Source organism: Archocentrus centrarchus, chromosome 23 (assembly GCF_007364275.1).
Source record: "Archocentrus centrarchus isolate MPI-CPG fArcCen1 chromosome 23, fArcCen1, whole genome shotgun sequence".
In the NCBI taxonomy this organism is placed as follows: Eukaryota; Metazoa; Chordata; class Actinopteri; order Cichliformes; family Cichlidae; genus Archocentrus; species Archocentrus centrarchus.
Genome location: NC_044368.1, coordinates 14,295,119 through 14,314,998, shown reverse-complemented (window position 1 = coordinate 14,314,998; position 19,880 = coordinate 14,295,119). Strand labels below are relative to the sequence as shown.

The window sequence follows — 19,880 nt, the reverse complement described above, 5'->3', positions numbered from 1 at the left end:
TGATTATTCCATTGACTTGATTAAACTTCAGGATCATTTGAAATTGAAGTATTTACTCCAAGGTCAAGCAATCTCACATCAATTATTAAAACAGCTTCTGGTACATTCTTGCTTGTGTGTGTGTGTGTCTGTGTGCGTGCAGCTTGCTGAAGAGGAGTGGAGGCAGTTACCTAATGGAGAGTACACCACAGCCGAAGCACGTCCCAACGCATACATCCCGCTGAACGCTCCGCTGCCTCTGCCCAAACCCTACGGAGCCCAGGCCCCCTTCAAACCTTCCCAACCAGGGGCCAACATGAGACACTTTCGCAAACCCACACTCAAACCCTTAGAAATATAGAAAACATGTCTTTGGACAAAGATCACATGTTGATGACATTAGGATGTTCTTTTTTTTATTGATGTACTTCAAGCTTTAAAAAAAAAAAAAAAAGATGTTTCAGTGATTTATCTCATGTATTCCCATACTTCCTTCTTCCTCCTCTCAGCTGCTTGTGTATGTTTGTGTCCTCACTGCTGTGAGCTTGTACTTGTGGAATGCATCTGGTTCTAATTTTGGTTCCTTTACTGGCACTAGCTTGTTTACAGTCAGTTTGCAGTTAAACTGAAAACTGTAGGAGAGTGGAAGGAAGGACAAGGAGACTCAGTAATGTATTGCTGTATTCTTTTCTGCACCTCGCGAACGCATCATCATACTTTTACCACCTTTCTCTAAAAGATAAATTCATTTCTCAGGGCCACTGGAATATTTCGGCGCATTTGTCACTCTTGTTGTTTCATCCCTCATGCTTGTAATCTCCGAATAAATTGCAATGGGTTTAAGCTCTATGCAAGGCTACGAGTGTCTCCTTTAATGCCTGAAATGATAAATGTAAATACGGAGAGGAAGCTCGAGCACTGAAAGAGCATAGAGAATGACAAAGAGAGAGGAGAATTTAAATGAAGGGGGAAAGCAGCAGAGGAAAGTCAAAGGAAAAAAGGGATAAAAGCAGAGATCTAAATTGGGTGGAGAGTTCAGAGTTGGTGACTAGTGACCAAAAACAAAGCCAACTGCCTTTGAAGCTAAAAACTTACTGGAAGACCTTCTATCTACTGATCTTAGCTTGGGGTTAAAGCAGTTTTGGTGTCAGCTTGTTTTGCAGCTTGTAAGCATAAAAGTCTGGTGAAAGAATCTAAATAATAAGAGTCTAAATTAGTTGTTGGTGCCAGATGGGCTGTTTTAAGGATTTCAGAAAGTTCTGATCTACTGGGATTTTCCCACACAACCATGTCTAGGGTTTACAGAGAATTGTACAAAAAAGAAAAAGAGAAAATAGCCAGTGAGCTGCAGTTTTCTGGGGGAAAATGCTTCGTTGATGCCGGAGGTCAGAGGAGAATGGCCAGACTGTTTCAGGCTGATAGGAAGGCAACAGTAACTCAAATAAACACTTCTTACAACCAAGGTATGCAGAAGAGCACAGCAGCAGAAGACCACACTGGGTGCCACTCCTGTCAACTAAGAACAGGAAACTGATGCTACAGTTCACACAGGCTCACCAAAATTGGAAAAAGTGGACAGTAAAAGAAAAATTTTGCCTGGTCTAATGAGTCTGGATTTCTGCTGCAACATTCAGATGGTAGGTAATTTGGTATTAAAAACATGAAACCATGGATCCATCCTGCCTTGTAGCAGCAGTTCAGGCTGTTGGTGGTGGTGTAATTTTGTGGGCAATATTAACTTGGGACAATTTTGAGAACCTTTACACCAACTGAGCATTGTTTGACTGCCACAGCCTACCTGCTGAGCATGTCCTCTGATCTATTTATTTCTAAACCTGTCCATTCTGGTCGCTCCCAATAAAAATCTGATCATCTTTTGCCACCTCCAGCTCAGCCTCCTGTCTTTTTGTTAGTGCTAATGTCCCCAAACCATACATCATAGCAGGTCTCACTACCATCTTATAAACCTTCCGTTTCACTCTTGCTGCTGTCTCCACCTGCACTCTCTTCTTCACCTCTCTTGTGCTCTGTCCATTGTTTTGGATGGTTAACCCCAGGTATTTAAACTCACCTACCCTCTACCACTACTTTTCATTCCTCTTCTCTTCAGAATATACCTCCACCTGTCCAGGATCATCTCCACCTGCTCCCTACTCTCATTACAGAAGGTAAAACAAATGCTAAACAGCTGAAATAATTAGCAGGTGGTTTTAATGAACTTGAACTTGTTTGATTGGGACCGACCGGTGTACACAGTGTTAAACCAGCTTTGCGCTTCACGCTGCGTGAGTCAACTTCCGAAGGGGTGACCTGCTGATGTGATGTGTGTGTGATCATCCATTGCAGGCTGATGCTGAGAGCTGTCAGATTAACTTAGCCCCAAACTGTTAGCTGCCTACATAACACTGACTGCATAACAGACTGCGATGGAGGCAATCAGGTGAGGAGTGATCACATTTAAAAGAGGAAATACCCACAGGAGACAGGACTGAAGGTGAAGCAGCAAAAGTGATGAAGCTGAAGCCTGCTAAATAATATTGTGGGTTATATAACAAAAAAGAAGGGGGGGGGGGGGGCTTGATGGGTGTGTTCCTAATTAAATGTGAGTCAGCGTGTGTGATGACTGACGCTGAGATTATTTCCTGACTTCACTGGAGGTCTGCTGAGCCTGTCCAGAACACTCAGATATTCTCAAGAATCAGACCTCACTTCCACAGAACTTTTTTATGATGCAAATTATTTGACTGGAAGCAGAGATCTTTTTCTACTTTCTATCCATGCTCCCAAAGTGTTAAGTTTATCCTGGCTTCTTAGGAATTTCAGTGGGAAACAGTGCACCAAGGGCCTACCTCAAAGCTTCCCTCTACACCATGTTCTTTAAACATGGTGTAGAGGGAAGGCAAAACAAGAGAAAAATACAATTAACTTTAAAAAACATATTTATTTACATTTTGGTGTAAACATGAGTGATTGAGAATTCCCTTCTTCCAGAACACTGATTTGCAATCAAAGCACAACATGTAAATAATCTGTGGAATTTAGTACCGGATGGTGCGCAGGGTGCCAACATTCAGTCTGAAAAGGATTAGGAACATTTACTGTAAGAGCTCCATCATGACTGAGAGTGCGTTATTCAAAGCAGACATCTGAGTTTGTGTGCGCAGGCACCTACTGGCTTCTTCTGAAGCCTGTCCTTTCTGGTCTAAGTGCATGACAAAGTTTGTGGGGTGAGAATACTCTTCTTATTTAGATTTGGTAACAGTGTTACAAATGGTGAACATATGTAGTTATGGTGTCATCTGGTGTCATAGGCCTTGGTGGAGCACCTCAGTTCACTAGCTCTACCATTTCTTTCAGGCAGCCTTCTTCTGATTGGCTGCTCCTTATAAACAAAAGATTTGGACAGCAGGTGGGTGGGGCCAAAGTCCTTCTAGAAACAAAGCTTGCGAGTTGCAGGCATCTTGACACACGTCTGGGCAGCTATTTGGAAGCAGTATCTTTGATTTTAATGGGCGCTGGGGGTCTTTCCCCAATGGTCAATCCACAAGCAACTGGTCAAGGGTGGGACAGTGGCACTCAGCTTGGCAGCTAGCAAATAGCCACAAAAATAGCCACAAATCTCACTTGCTATCTTAATAAATCACCGGGTCCACAACAACCACCAGAAAAATATACTCGCCTGACAAAACCATAATTACAGTGTAATAACAATGAATCCTGAAACCAGAAAACCCACATTCATGGACTACCTTGATGGGTGCGTCTGAGAACAGTTAAATAGATGATCCTGGTCCAGGAGCACTGAAAAGCTCTTGGGATCTTCACAGGGAAGAAAGCGAGAATGCCAGGTGCAGGGCCAGGGGCTGTTACAAAGAGGGGTCTACTTGATAGACAATAAGGAAAAGCATAATAGGTCCACTTTAAAACCAGATATAATGCTCAACAACCTGACTGACCATACCAAGCCACTGTGTCTGCAAAGCTTTTGTCAGCATATAATCAAGTCGATGGGGTGCAGCATCATTACGGGAAGCCCAGCAAGTTAAACAAGTGATTTATAATTACCATTCACAGCATATGAAATCAATGTTCATAAATTGTATGAAATAAAGGGAAGAAATTGAGGAGGTGATGCAAATAACTGCCTGCAGTTATTGATTTGCAAAGAAAAAAAAGTTTAATTAAACAGTAACTGAAAGTCTACCCGTGCTGGTTATTGTATTATAATTTCAGCTGCTGCCAACACTTTGTTTTGCTTGTGTAAGAAATAAGCTACAGCTGTTCCTCACGCATCCCAACACATCTCAATTCTTTCCTGAAAAGCAGGTGGGAAAACTGGGTGATGACTCTGCCTCCTATTCTGAGCATCTCCATCCATCCACCCTTCCATCCCAGCCTAATTTATCATCACACAGTGGGAAACTTGTTTATGTCTACGCCTCTGCCTTTCAATCCTGCTGTTCATTTTTCATCTCTCGCCCTCCCTCCTTCCATCATCCATCCATCCGTTACTTGTCCTCGAGGCCCCTTCGATGATGACTGGTCTCTCAAACACATTTTCCCCCTCATCTCTTTCTCTCTCAATCCATCCACCCCGCGTCCCTCTCCACCTTTGCGCGTTCATCATTTTTTCTCGAAGCCCAGCTGTATTAGCGTCTGCTTCAGAGCCGTCTCCTCCACAAACCTGGCGTCCACGTTCTCCTGCTCCTCGAACGGGTTCGGAGCTGTTCAAAGTTAGAGAGAGAGCTTCTTATGGAAAATATAACAGCAGACTTTGTGATACAGAGTTGTATTTTGACCAAGCGTGCACACACATATTCTGTCTTAATCCTCCAAAGGTCTGCAGTATCTAAACACATACACACACACACACACACACACACACACACACACACACACACACACACACACACACACACACACACACACACACACATATTACCTTGCTCCTCTATATCAGAGAGTATTTTTGCCAGATAGGTAAGAGGCACAAACTCAGGTCTGACGCCAGGCTTGTCTCTGCCAGTGAATGCAAGTCCCTATGGAGGAAGCAAAAACAAAAGCACAACTTCAGTTTTTTGTTTGTTTGGTTATTGTTTTAGTTTTTTTGAAGAAAACAGTCAGACAAATCTGCAGCAAATCCAGAAACTTAGTCTCCTTAGCTCGTCTCTCGGATAAAGTTGGCTGCAGTTGAACTTTTTAGGCATCAACAGACTTGTGCGTTATATTGCCAAAAGTATTTGCTCATCTGCCTTCACACACACACATGAACTTGAGTGACATCCCATCCCATTAATCCAAAGGGTTTAATGTGATGTCGGCCCACACTTTGCAGCTATAACAGCTTCAACTCCTCTGGGAAAGCATTCCACAAGGTTTAGGAGTGTTTATGGAAATGTCTGACCATTCTTTCACAAGTGCATTTGTGCTAATCTGAAGGCCACATGAAGTTTGGAGGTCTGTAGTGACTGACTCACTACAGACTATGTACACACCATGGTTCAGCAGCTTATAGAGCCATCTTTAGCAGCAGTAACTTAAGTAATTATTTTCTGTATGACTATCAAACTCTTACATCATTGTGGAGGAATTTTGGACCACTCTTCTTTACAGCATTGCTTCAGTTCATTGAGTATTGCAGTCATTCATATATTCACAGCTCTCAACCATAGCATTTCAATCTGGTTGAGGTTTGAACTTTGACTGGGCCATTGCAACACCTTAATTCTTTTCATTTTCAGCCATTCTGTTGTGCTGCTGTGCTTGGGATCATTGTCCTGTTGCATGATCTGTCTCCTCCACAAACCTCAGGTTTGGGCCAAGCTTTGGTATACAGAGGAGTTCATAGCCAACTCGTTGACTACCAGGTGCCCACGTCCTGTGGCTGAAAAACAAGCCCAAATCATCACCCTACAGTTGGTGTGAGGTGTTTATGCTGATATGCTGTGTTTGGCACTGTGTATTATATCCAAACAACTTTAGTCTCATCTGTCCAAAGGACATTGCCTTGTGATGTCTTGTGGTTTGTTCAGATGCAGCTTTGCAAACCTAAGCTGTGCTGTCATGTTGTTTTTTTTTTAGAGGGAAGAGGCTTTTTCCTGGCAACCCTTCCAAAAAAGCCACACTTGTTCAGTCTTCTTCTAATTGGACTGTCATGAACTTTAACATTTAACTTTTTTTTTTTTTTGCAGTTTCTCTGAGCATTCCAGATTGGCAACTACCTTGAATGTTTTCCACTAATCTTTTTCACACTAGACTAATGGATTTCAAATTGTGTGTTAATGTCCTTATACCCTGTTGGCCCCTTCCTCTTCCTGTTCCTGTTCTTCCTCCCTACCTTCACCAAGTGCTTACTCATACTGGATCATCTGACTGTTGGAGTTCTCTTGCTAACATTGTAACTCTCTACTTTGCAATAAAAAACACTTTGATTAAAGGGTGTGTAGCAGAGTGGGCATGTGTGAGGAACCTGTCTGTGTTACCTTATTTTTGATGTGTTTCTCCAGCAGAGTCTTGACATAATCTCTGGAGATTGAAGCAGAGCTGACAGGATGATCCCACATATGGTAGATCCTCTTCTTCATTGGCTACACACAAAGACACGCACGCATGCACACACACAACCAAGTTTATATTTTAGGCATGTAGTTCACGCTGTCAAAATAAAAAATATCCCTGGAGCTTGTGAACACCTGTCTCTTTCTATTTTGCCAACTGGAACACAAAACCATTATCAAGGAGTGAATTGCTAATGAGGGGTTCCAGAGAAACATTAATGTGCAATTTTTTTAATGTTTTTGTCACAATTTCAACACTTCTTTCTGCATGTCGACAAGCATTACATTAGACACTTGTTCACAAAATAACCAAATAAGTGCCTGAATGAAATATTATAATCTAACAGATTAATATAGGAATTAGCTACACTTATAGAATAATTCAAACTATGAATATAAGAAAACTAGAGTTTTTTGGCATGGCAATCACAAGTGAGGAAAATTCAAACAGGCTGTGCTCTCAATCACACAATTAATCCTTGCAATGAATTTCTGTGATCTATCCTTTTTTTACCTTAGGCACACCAAAACCGCCACTAACTGCAGTAAATATTTATACCTGCATGAACTGACAAAAGAGCTGGTTCTGCAGTCTGAACCCTGGTGTTTCTCTTACAGCAGAAATGTTATTTATAAACATTTAATGGAAATCCTTTGGGTGGGGGGGGGGGGGGGGGTCAAGCTCACAGAGGATGGGAATTATCAGAGGTGTTGGGTTTAGTCAAGGTACAAATCTCCTACAGCTCCTGTTTTCTAACTCAGTAGGTGTGTGTGTGTGTGTGTGTGTGTGTGTGTGTGTGTGTGTGTGTGTGTGTGTGTGTGTGTGTGTGTGTGTGTGTGCTGTATCTGCTAAATCACTCCTGCCTGCCAAACCCAACCAACAAAAGTCTAACGGGGAGGAAACAGAGCAGAGAAACTAAACGCTCAACATTCCTCTGATCACAGTGCGGACATAACGCACACACACGCACACACACACACACAGCTACAAAAGAAATATACAGTACCCACACAGGAACACGTGGAAGTTACACAAGGGTTAGGACATAAACAGACGCAGAGTCAGTAGACAGCTATCTATGGAAACCCTCTCCCCAACCCTCGCTGCGCTCACATTCACTCTCATACCAGCTGGTTACACAAGTGCTTTGTGATTGGCTTGAGGGGGGCTTGAGGGAGATGAAACCTAAAATAACTTCAAAATCCTAATTGGACCAGAATGGGAAGTTAGGGTAGAGAACCATTCGAGAAAAGATGACAGCTTCCCCCTCACTAATAGAAGGGATGAGAATAGCCTGTGCATCGTTTTATTGTTCTACTCCTTATACCATCCAGGCTGAGAAATTAGTCCTGCTCTAACTTCCTAGTTTGCAAACTTCATGTTGTATTACTTGGTTGGATGGTATTGTTTTAGGAATTAAAACTCCTGATAAAAAGCCTTCCCACAGACACACATACCTCAGGTAGTCTCTTAAGGATGCTGAATTTCAGCCGCTCATTGGCATCACTGTTGTCCAAATCTAAGCGCACAGAGAAAGGAACGGAGAGATGACATGGTGTTAATTACTGTTCTGAAGACAAATCCCACATGCTAGGAGACATAATACAACACCTCACTTCCTCTCTTTTTGTGCTTGCATGCAAATTAACTCCTCAAAATCCTTTGGCGGAGACATTTATTCCGTTTTCTAAAGGTAAAATCCCAGAATTCTCAGAGATCAGTTGAGGCAGCATGTAAAATTCTTCTTAATGCTCCTTCAAATTTATTTTGACTGATCAAAATGAATAAAAAAAAAAGAAGCATATTTTACTTTGACTGGGCTTCAAATGTGATTCCTGATCACTAAGGTTGTTTTTAAAGGCACTCTGGCTCAGGCCATCAGTGTAGCTGCTAAAGTGATTGCTTTTATTACACCAGATGTATCTTGACTTCTTGCACATTATTGTCATACTAATAGTGTGGATTTGGCTACAAAGAATGAAGGCTACACAGAGACTTTCTTGCAAAAAAAAAAAAAAAAGCCGACAGCACAATAGAGCTCATCTGGCTCTATTCTGTCTCATTTTAACAAAAACGTGTTGTATTTGCTATGTCTTTGAAAAGAACTACTCTGCCCACCATAAAAAATTGAAACAGTGATGTAAGTGATCGGTGGAGTTCGCTGTTGCCATGGAAATGTTTAAACCCTCAAACATCAGGGTTGCTTAGTGGGTGTGAAACTTCAGCAACTGCGAGAGCAGTGATTGCACCCTGGAGCAAAGCGCTATACCATATCAATAACTAGGCTATACTTAACTACAAACTAGCATTTCCTTTCATTAAGCTCTTTTTATTCTGTTTATACCCCACTCTGCATTTAATCATTAGTTATTATTAATCTCTGACTCTCTTCCACAGCATGTTGTTGTCTCCCTCCCCTCAGCCCCAACAGGTCACGGCAGACGACTGTCCCTCCCTGAGCCTGGTTCTGCTGGACGTTTCCTCCTGTTAAAGGTGTGTTTTTTTCCTTCCCAGTGTCGCCAAGTGCTTGCTCATAGGGGGTCGTTTTGACTGGTGGGTCTTTACCTTACAATATAAAGCGCCTTGAGACAACTGTTTGTTGTGATTTGGCACTATGTAAATAAAACTGAATTGAATTGATAGTATATTCTAAACTTTTATTGTACAACACTAAGATCATGAAAAGGATTAAATTCAATAAGATTGGAAGTTGTTCACTGTGGAATTGGGGATTTGCAGTGGGTTATACGATGAGTAGTTTCGTTGACCATTAAAAGTAAGTATGTATACAGTCTCGTACCTCTGCCTCCTTTTCATTTTCCTTTATTTTTTGAGCCAAATCAAATCATTTTATGGTCATGATTCACCTCACAGTTGGTTGGCTTGGTTCAAGGCTTAGAATTCTTTATATAAGGATTTTCTGATGCTTCAACAGAGAAAATGAATGGGAAATTCATTTCCATAACTGGAGCCCTTAAAAATGTGGCTGATCACAGTCTCACTTCGCTACAAAGAATCTCTTTTTATACTGTGAGGATGGACGGACGGACGGACGGACGGACAGACGGACAGATAGATTTCCTTCTTTTCCTTTGCAGGAAATTACATTGCCACGCCATCTTCAAAGCAGACATAACACCACACATCCCAAACAGCAAAACAATATGAATTTGTAATAAAGGTAATAACATATAAATAAATAAAACAGCCAATAACTAATGTGCAAATATGCAAATGTGGATAAAGTGCTATTATTATTATTGTGCATTAAACAGTCTTATAGCAGCTGGTATGAAGGACCTCCTGAGGCGCTCAGCCTTGCACTTTGGTGCAATCAGTCTTTGACTGAAGGTGCTACAGCTGATAACCTCCTGGGCATGGAGTGGGTGTGCAGGGTTGATCATAACTGATTTCACCTTCAAGAGCATTCTTCTCTCTGCCACCTGCCGAGCTGTTTAAGTCCTGCGGGATCCAATTATTTTACGCATTGCCCTTAAATGGCATGTAGAGGTGGGACTGCAAAGCTCTGGGTTGCACCTACAGACTACAACCAGAGTACCGTACCCAGGCTCTCAGGTGGCTGGATGTACCGGTCCCCAATTAAGCATTTATCTGATGAACTGGTTTAAAACCGGGTCAGATGGGTATCAGTAGCTTTCTGATCAGCCCCAACTACAATTCTTGGTTTTATGCTACTTTAAAGTAAGATTTTCTGCTTATGTATATAGTTTTGAAAAATTTTGAAACAGCGCTTTCTCACTTTCAAGTTTAAAAAAAAAACATTTGGTCTCGCTGCTTTAAATAATTGCTTCATCTTCAATGATTGTTGTTTGCATTGTTCACGACAGAACACGTAAGATCTATTGATCTTTGTGCCAAGTCCAAAATTTTTGGTATTTGAATGCACTAAAAATCACACTAAAATATACAAAACACACAAGACAATGTTTTTATGTAATGCTCCTGAATCCCTGCTGTGTTGACTACCAATATTGAATGTGTCAAAATGGTAAAGCAGCACAATAATGCGCAGTGACGTCCAATAACTGCTGCATCTTGCAAGCATGCTCCCTCAGTTCCCACAGCTCTGTAGTGTGACCTCTTTAACATTTTCAGTGGTCTTGAGCTAATTACCACACCAGCAGTAACCATAAATGGTCTCTAACCACATTCAGGTTACATAATTCATTCTGACGTTACAGGTGTGTGTTTGTCCAACTATTCCTCATTTCAGGTTTTCCTAGAGAGCGTAAGAAATCAATCAAATATGAGTTGATAAGATGACTATCTACTCTAACTTTCTACCTTTGATTGAGGTTCAGTTCGCTTGCAGCAGGTTAATTAAACACAACTCTGTGAGGAGTGAAACCACGCAGTTTGTCCCAAACCTATACTCCATACTAATCGTGAGAAAGCTTATGAGTAAATGAAAAAACACAAACCAGATCACCCACTTTTGAGAGTGCGGTGATCACCGCACTCTCAAAAGTGGGTGATCTGGAAGTACTGAAACATCCAAAAAGTCATTTTGTTTCTGTTTGTGAAGTTTAGCTGGCAGTGACATTTGCAGTAAAGTGAAGTGAAAGTCACAATTTTACAAACATCTAAAGGCAGTTTGATGCACTAGTTGTGTCAGTTCCTCTTAGTATAAAGCTGTTATGTTGCTTTTTTAAACATACATATACACTTTTACACCTTTTATACAGTTCAGTACATTTAAGCATGTGAACATGTTCAAGATGTTCAAGATGTTTCAAGATGATAGGAAAGCAACAGTAACTCAAATATAAAATAAATAAAATAAAATAGGCCCTTGTTACAACAAAGAAATGCAGAAGAGCTTCTCTGAATGCACAGCAGTCCAGAATTAGGTGTAAATGACATAAAAGCGTGGATCCATCCTGCCTTGTATTAACAGTTCAGGCTGCTGCTGGTGGTGTAATAATGGGGGGTTTTCTTGGTACACCTTGGGCTCCCTCGTACATGCTAACATGTCCATCTGGACCAACATTTTCTTCCAGCATTTAAAGAATTAAAGCAGTTCTAAGGCAAACAAGGGGTCCAGGGGTGCATCACTTACAGTAACTGGGGAACACCTGGCGCCAGGATGCACTATGGGAAGAAGGCAAGCCAGTGGAGGCAGTGTGATGCTTTAGGCAATGTTCTGCTGTGAAACCTTGGGTCCTGCCATCCATGTGGATGTTACTTTGACCCATACCTAAGCATTGTTGCAGACCATGTACGCCATTTCAAAGAAACAGTATTCCCTGATGGCTGTGGCCTCTTTCAGCAGGATAATGCACCCTGCCACAAAGCAAAAATGGTTCAGGAATGGTTTGAGGAGAACAGCAATGATTTTGAGGTGCTGATTCCCCGGATCTCAATTCAATAAAGCATCTGTGGAATGTGCTGGTCAAACAAATCAGATTCATGGAGGCCCCACCTCGCAGGACTTAACTTACAGGACTTAAAGGATCTGTTGCTAACATCTTGGTGTCAGATACCACAGCACACCTTCGGGGGTCTAGTGGAGTCCATGCCTCGATGGGTTACGGCTGTTTTGGCAACAAAAAGGGCACCAACACAATATTAGGCAAGTGGTCATAATGTTATGCCTGATCGGTGTATATTAAAGGCTAAAGGCATGCTGTGATGACTGTAGTGCATACTGTATAGAACTGGTAATTTAGTGAGTTACATATAATGGATTTGGGGCATATCCAGAGTCCTGGTTGGTGCTAGTTTAATATCTAGTCAAAGGACTGGGTATTCAAAAAATATATTTACTCCAAATGAGAGCTGGTCCACGTTTACATGTGTTTGTCACTGTTTGAAGGGTTTCTGGGGTATTTCAGAAAGTAGTTTAAAGCAGCTGTGGACTGTGGTGGCAGTGGTTTTGAAAATAGAAAATATAATCTAATGCTCAACTGATAAAAAAAAAAAAAAAAAAGTTATTCGAGGTAAAGAGAAAAAAATGTTTGGTTATTTACATTTAAAGAGTTAAGTATTAGATAAAAGAAAATAAACACCAAAGCTTACTTCCCAGACATTGGGGATTTGTGAACCTGTGTGACTTCAGAGGAAATTTGTGGATGCTTGTGGATATAAAAATGTCTCTAAATAATTTCAAATCAAGTTAATCTGCTACAGACAAATTCAGCCCAAGAGCAGATTGTCCAGTGTATGCTTGATGTCTCCCAAGAATGCCCAAATTTCATCTCAGGATCTGCAGATAATTTTACAATTTTGACCCTCATGGGAGATGTGGGAGGAGAAGGTTTCTGGTGTGGAATGCCGCTAAAAGTTTGCCAAACAAAAAAAAGGAACATTGTGCTCTGGACAGACAAATCAAAGATAGAGTTGTTTGGTCATAGCATAAGAAAACATGCAGAAAACAAAGACCAATCTCATATCGACTGTGAAACATGGTGGTGGAAATGTTATGTTTTGGGTTGCTTTGCTTCCTCTGAGACTGGACTGGGAATGAACTTTCAATTCTGCACTATATCGAATCTTTTTCATGGGTGCTATGCAAAAAGAAAAAAGAAAAATGCCCCGTTCTATGTGAACGTACAGTTACATCACCTGTTGTCACTACAAATCGATAAATCACACTGATTTGTAAAGGTTTCTGGTTGGCACATCCCTGCTACGGTCTTCTTCTTGCGTGTATGCAAGAAGAAGACAGTAGTAAAAATCCCATCTAAAGTATCTGAGTACACATAAACAAAAGAAGAAAAAACATCTTTACATTAAACCTTTTCCTCAGATATACCTCAAGACCACAGACCACTAGGGTGTGTGCAACATCAACAGCATCTAGGTCACACAGCTGAACTTGCTTAAGTCTCATCAGTGCTTTATCTTTCTCTTTCAAACTTCACAATGAATACCGGAGGCCCTTCCAACACCTCCTCCCTCCTCTTCTTTTTCCCCTCCTTCACCAACTGCTTCTTACCAGGATCACCTCCGATCTCATGCCTCGATCCCTGGTACATTGCTGCTGGTGTGGTTATTCTATTGAGCTCCATGCTCGGTATTCCGGCTAACATCACCGTGATAGGGAAACTCATTCAGCATGTGTGCGACTCCTCCATGTCACAGCACCTCATCTTCAGCCTGACATTGTCGGACCTCTTCTGTCTGCTCATCCTGCTGGTTGGGAACATCGTTTTCTGCCTTGGGCTACATTTAAACCTTTCGATCTGTCAGCTTCTCTTTTTTCTCCTGTTTTTCTGCAACATCACCAACTCAAACATTCTGGTGCTGATAAGCATTCAGAGGTACTACCAGGTATGTATTAACTAATTATTCAAATAGTTTGTCATTTTTAGCAAAACAAAGTTACAAGTAGCACTCTGCATTTTGTATGAGGCCAAAATATTAGTACCTGTTTCTCTGGAAATTAAGGGGTGTTTCTCATCTAAAAAACAGTGTGTTAAAATCTTAAGCCACCCCTCATTTCTTTATATTTTGCTGACAAGGAGTCAGACTTTCTTGAGCAACAGTTCTCCAGGTTTTCTGAAGGTCTTTCAGAGGTTTTTTATTACCGTTTCTTTAACTGAATCTATGGAAAATACCAACGATAACACAGTTTGACAGGCATAAGATAGTATTTTTGCTCCTACAAGGTGATTCCCAAAGAGCTTTTACCTGAAAACCTGGCATAGCTCTACATGGTTTGCAGTGTGCCCTTAACAAAAATTAGGAAACTGGATAAGTGGAGAACAAAATGAGTGGCAGGACTAAAAAAAACTACAGTAACTACAGATGAACAGAATCTGAAAGCCATGACCTTAAGAAACAGGACAAAATCCAGCAAAGATCTGAAACAGGACCTGAGAGAAGCACCTGGCCTTCAGTTGATCCATGTGCTGTTCACTGAACCATTATCAGAAATGGTTTCAGTGGAAGTAGTTATTCTTAAGAAAGGAAAACAGGCTGACGTATGCCAAATAACACAAGAACTAGGCTGAAAATCAGTGCCAGGAGGCCCAACTTTGAAATTTTTGGTTCAAATCGTCATCAGTATATATAGAGGTGGTACAACAGTGAGTGTCTACAGCCATCTGTAACACAGTGGATACTCTGTTATGGTTTGGAGCTGCATTTCAGCCAGTAGTGTTGAAGATCTTGTCACAACTGATGGAATTATGAAAGCAGAAAAAAGTACCATCACAGTTTGATCTACCAGGCAAAGTAACAGGAAAGTATCAGTGCAATGGTGTCATCCGGGCAGAGAAGAGCTTTGAATGTCCTTCAAGAAACCTGGAGAGCTATTCCTGAAGACTACTTAAAGAGATTACAAGAAAGCTGCCTAAGAGAGAACAAATTATACAAATTCTCTTTTTGCCTTAAATACTGTATTTCCATTCATGTTTGATTAACTCATATTTCAATAAACACTGCACCATTTTCCTAGCTTAAGACTTTTGCACAGGACTTTAGGGATATTACACATGCAATTTAGAGACAGTAGTTTCCTTTTACATGTCAGGCACTGTTTACATATGGTAACCAATTAGACTAGAGAAAAGAAATAAAAGAGAAAAACAGGCAAAAAAAAAAAAAAAAAACAGTGAGAGAACAAATGAAAACCTACTTTGGCATGTTTAAGCCAAGTCAAGCACTTCCTTTGGCTCACATGCAAGTATAAATATTTCCAACCTAAAACATTTGTAATGCGTCCTGCATGACAGATTAAATAATATTTATTCTTCCAGTTCCATATATTGCTATTCTTAATCTCCTGCTGGCTCGCATATACTGTACATACATTCCATTAAAGTCCCCATTTGGACGAGATAAACGTTACTGAGGAAAATAATCTCTGCTGCTCGGTAATGTAACTCACTGTTCCCACTGGCATTTTAACCAGATATGGTCTGTAACAAATAAGTCAGCAAAACAAAGCTAGATGAGAAAGCCAAAAGACTCCCCAGAGGGACGCAGGGAAAGCCGAAGGGAAAGCGAGGGGAAAGCGAAGGGGGAGAGCCATATTGCGTGAGGTGAATATCATTTTCTTGCTACACAAACACTGATATCACTAAACGCGACTTATGCTCCCTGAGGAAATGATTGTATCCGATTTCCATTCATAAACCCGCTTTGAAATCATTATTAACTTTACTTTCTTAATATCAGAGTTATCCAGTTGTTTGTATGTACACGTACACAGTGCAAACAGAAACTTTTACTACCTAATCCAGTATTCTAATAAAGGTGACAATTTTGTAATATGTAAACAAATGTTAAAAAAAAATAGAAGTTTAAAAAAGAAAGAACAATATGCTTTAAGAAATGCCACTGCAGGTGAGATTTAATTAGCAGTGATTGTGTACAGTTGTGTCTGTAATTCTTCCTCTGGACGGGATTAAACCCACTGATCATACAAAGGTGATGTTAACTATCACCCCACCTACCCTAGAGAATGAAATCCACATCGAGTGGGTCAGCGTGGGCTCAGCACCCATGACCACTTCAGTGAAGGAGAAAAGCGGAAGATTTCAAACTGAAATATCATTTCATTTTTTGCCAGGTTCTTCGCCCTGAAAAGTGGATCAAAGTGGTTCGGACGTGGCAGAGGGTTTTATTGTTCTCTGTGTGGCTGCTCGGAGCCCTGCTGGCTATTCCAGCTGTGTTTTTCCTAAGTGAGGTGAAAAATAAGGAAAAGAGGATTGATGAGGGCTCCTGTAAGAATCTCAGAGTCTCACCGGTGCTTGAATGGAGCTACATCTTATTTACAGTTTACAGCCATGTGGTCTTGTTGTCCTGCTACCCACTACTTGCCAGAAAGGTCAACCGAATTCAAAGGTCTAGCAAGGAAAAGCTGAGGATTACTAAGCTTGTTCTTCACATCATGGCTGTCTCCCTGGTATTTGCCTTTATTGCTCTGATATTTCGTACAGTTTATGTGACTCTGTCTCTCACAGCATCAGAAAAACTGCTGTATATGAGCAAGGTGCTCATATTTATGGAATGTTTTTACTTTTTCAAGCACACTCTGAATCCACTGCTGTATTGCTTTGTTGGTCAACATGAAAGCACTGCCAAGACACTCCGCATTTTCATCCCTCTTAATGATAGCTCCTAATATGTTCTCCCATATTTTGGCCTCCCTATACTAGTGTGGCTTGATAGCCATGAAAACCGATGGAAAAATATGGACCTTTTGTTTGCCCAGGATTCGTTTTTTTTCTTTTTACTGGGCTGTGTGTGTGTGTGTGTGTGTGTGTGTGTGTGTGTGTGTGTGTGTGTGTGTGTGTGTGTGTGTGTGTGTGTGTGTGTGTGTGTGTTTTTCTGCTGCCTCCATATACTTTTTATTATCCATCCATCTATTTTCTTTCACTCACAGGGAGACTGGAGTCTATATTTTTTTCATCATGCATTGTCTTGCTGTAATATGCAAGGTCATCGTCTGGATGGGAACACATGTTGCTCTCAAACCTGTATATACCTTTCACCATTGATGGTGCCTTTCCAGATTTGTAAGCTGCCAATTCCATAGGCACCAATGCGCCTCCATACAATCAGAGATGCAGGCTTTTGAACTGAGTGCTGATAACAAGCTGGACAGTCCCGCTTCACTTTAATCTGGAGGACACAGTGTTCCTTTTTTCCAAAAATAATTTCAAATTTAAATTCATCTGACCACAGAACAGTTTTCCAAGCATTTTTTTTTTTTTGCCTCAGTCCATTTTAAATGAGCTTTGGTCCAAGAAGACAGCAGCATCTCTGGATCATGTTTACATGTGGGTTCTTTTTTGCATTATAGAGCTGTATACTTGCATTTGTGGTGAAATGTGTTTAGATATGTTCCTAAGTCCATGCAGTGATTTCCAGTGTCATTGAGATTTGTTGCTGAGCTAACATTTTTCATGTAATAGTAAAATGTTTTCTGTGTTCTACTGTGAATAAAATATGGGTTTATGAGATTTGCACATCATTGCATTCTGTTTTTATTTGCATTTTACAAAGCATCCCAACATTTTTGGAATTGGGGTTGCAAGACAGTCCAAGGAGTATACAAAGTTATAATTACACAGTTGCACAGTGCAGGTAGTGCAGGTAGCACTGGCACTAAATACAAACTACATTACATCACAATCAGCAGCCTGAACCAGGATGGATTGGCAGGATGGATCCATGTAATTGATTAAGACTTAAGGTTGAACATGTTGTCTGTATACCTTGGTTGAAACGAGTGGATATTTGAGTTACTGTTGCCTTCCTATCAGCTCAAAGCAGTCTGGCTGTTCTCCTCTGACCTCTGACATCAAAAAAGCATTTTCACCGAGAGAGCTGCTGCTCATTGGATATTTTCTGTTTTTCAGACCATTCTCTGTTAACCATAGAGATGGTTGTGCAAAAAAAATCCCAGCAGATCAGCAGATTCTGAATTATTCAGACCACCAACAGCCATGCCACATTCAAAGTCACTTAAATCAACTTTCTTCCCAATTCCTGTGTTCAGTTTGAACTTCAGCAGGTTGTCTTGGCCATGTCTACATGCCTAAATGCACTGACTTGCTGCCAAGTGATTGGTTGATTAGATATTTGCACTAATTAGCAGTTCAACAGATGTACCTAACAAAGTGTATATGTAAAAGATGGATGTCACAGCCTGTTTTGAAAAGTGAAGTAAACCTTTCTTACTGCCAGCAGGGGGTGTCTCATCTGGTTACATAAACAAGACTGTGAGAAAAGGATCCTAATGCTCAAATGATTTATGAACTAAGCAAATATTTTCCCAATGGGCCCTCACTCAGTAGTTTCATGTCTTGTTCATAACAGTATGATGCTCATTTTGTACATTATGGTCACTCAAAAAGCAAAAAAAAAGCAGATATGCTTTAGTGGGTGGTTGCCATGTGACTGACAAGTTGTTCATTGTGTGCGAAATTTGATTTTACATTTAAAACTTTGTATTTGAGACAAAGAACTAGCACGTGCCTGTCATGAGGCGAGACACAAAGGTCTCGGTGAGCTGCAGGAAACCTTGGTCAATGTACTGCAGAAAGGTGTGATGAGGGAGGCATCGCACGGCAAACACTGCAAATAAGGTGTGATAGCCTGGAGGAAAACAGAGAGAAAAAGATGAAGAGGAAACAAACAAAAAAAACAGCAAATAAAATGAAATGAAACAGTGGGTATGCTAACTTTTTAGCCCATTTTCGTGTTTACCAGTTTTGTGCGTTTACTCTTCGTATTAGCATGCAAAAAAAAATGTAAATAAAACATAAAAATGACTGCTCAGCTTCATAGGAATACATTTCTTACTTTCAGTAACCAAAAGGTTACACGTTCAGCATGCCTGCTTGATTTCATTTACACACATTTACACGTGCAGCTTCAGCGTGTGTTGACATCCTCGCATTTATCATTTCCTCCCTCATTCCCTTACACTTCACGATTCTTGCCCAAAAACTTTGACTCACGCTTGACTGAAATCGTGGGATTGTGTAACAGAATCACACCAGTTTATGCTGCAGACACCGGAAAATTCATTCAAATTATTAAAAACGTATTCATACCTTCTTACTCATGTCTGCACATTGTTAAATGTTTAACATATTTTTGGTTACATTAGTACAGAAGAAAGGAGTTCTGTTGTCTCTCAGTGCAAACACACACACACACACTGTTACTCTGGCTGAGACAGAGACAGACTGGATTATAACAGCTAAAGCTGTGATACCAGGTGGGAGGGGCAGGCAGAGACCCCGGGTGGATTCCAGGATCCGAAACATGAAGTGAAACACGGACCACTCAGCCGGACTGCCCTGCTGCGTCCTGAAACACACACACACACACACAGAGAAAAATTCAGACAGGAATGTTACATAAGGTGAGCACGCATGTGAGGAGAGGTTAGCAAAAATTCACACATGTGGACACACACATGGTGAGGACTGATGGGGTCTGGTGCACACATACCTTGAGATGAATGCACACCTTCTGCCTGGACTTTACATTATATTAGTTGGAGACATGACTTTAAAGACAAAGAAGGGCTACTCACAAGCACAACACACGAGGGCCAAGTTTGTACTTCAGCCAGACTGACTCCAGCATGTGTCTGATGAGCTCCAGCTAAACACACAAACACACACACACACAGGGAGACACCTTAGCGCTCTGAGCTGCAGATGCTCGATTAGATTCAAATGAAATGAAACGCGGCTGAATTACAGGCCTGGAAATTTTGCACAAAGCGAGCGTTTTATCGGGAAACAGTTCTGACATGTTTTTCAGCTGTGGTGACATTCGCTTCATGGAAATGTACACTTGTTCTCTGATCAGTTTCCTCACTTCCCTATTTTCTTTCCTACTTCCCATTTTCA

The 19,880-nt window shown here is 41.0% G+C and overlaps 3 protein-coding genes across 3 annotated transcripts in view; 2 read left to right on the top strand and 1 right to left on the bottom strand.

Annotated features, from left to right (window-relative positions):
* The window catches only part of ccdc146 (coiled-coil domain containing 146), a 51,476-nt gene extending 50,699 nt beyond the window's left edge, over positions 1-777 (top strand). The window contains 1 exon segment of the mRNA XM_030720244.1: positions 143-777. Coding sequence (XP_030576104.1) covers positions 143-340 — 198 coding nt within the window. The 3' untranslated portion in view covers positions 341-777.
* Positions 778-2,917: 2,140 nt separating this feature from the next.
* gsap (gamma-secretase activating protein) overlaps positions 2,918-19,880 on the bottom strand; it is a 43,503-nt gene continuing 26,540 nt past the window's right edge. The window contains exons 26-32 of the mRNA XM_030720198.1: positions 19,559-19,629; positions 19,235-19,329; positions 18,490-18,609; positions 7,995-8,056; positions 6,462-6,566; positions 4,922-5,018; positions 2,918-4,703 (exon numbers count right to left, since the gene is read on the bottom strand). Of these exons, the coding sequence (XP_030576058.1) occupies positions 4,603-4,703; positions 4,922-5,018; positions 6,462-6,566; positions 7,995-8,056; positions 18,490-18,609; positions 19,235-19,329; positions 19,559-19,629 (651 nt within the window). The 3' untranslated portion in view covers positions 2,918-4,602. The remainder of the gene's footprint in view (positions 4,704-4,921; positions 5,019-6,461; positions 6,567-7,994; positions 8,057-18,489; positions 18,610-19,234; positions 19,330-19,558; positions 19,630-19,880) is intronic.
* On the top strand, positions 13,423-16,630 carry LOC115773455 (C-C chemokine receptor type 9-like). The gene is made up of 2 exons (XM_030720199.1): positions 13,423-13,830; positions 16,076-16,630. Exons 1-2 carry the CDS (start codon positions 13,423-13,425, stop codon positions 16,628-16,630), a joined length of 963 nt encoding a protein of 320 aa, XP_030576059.1.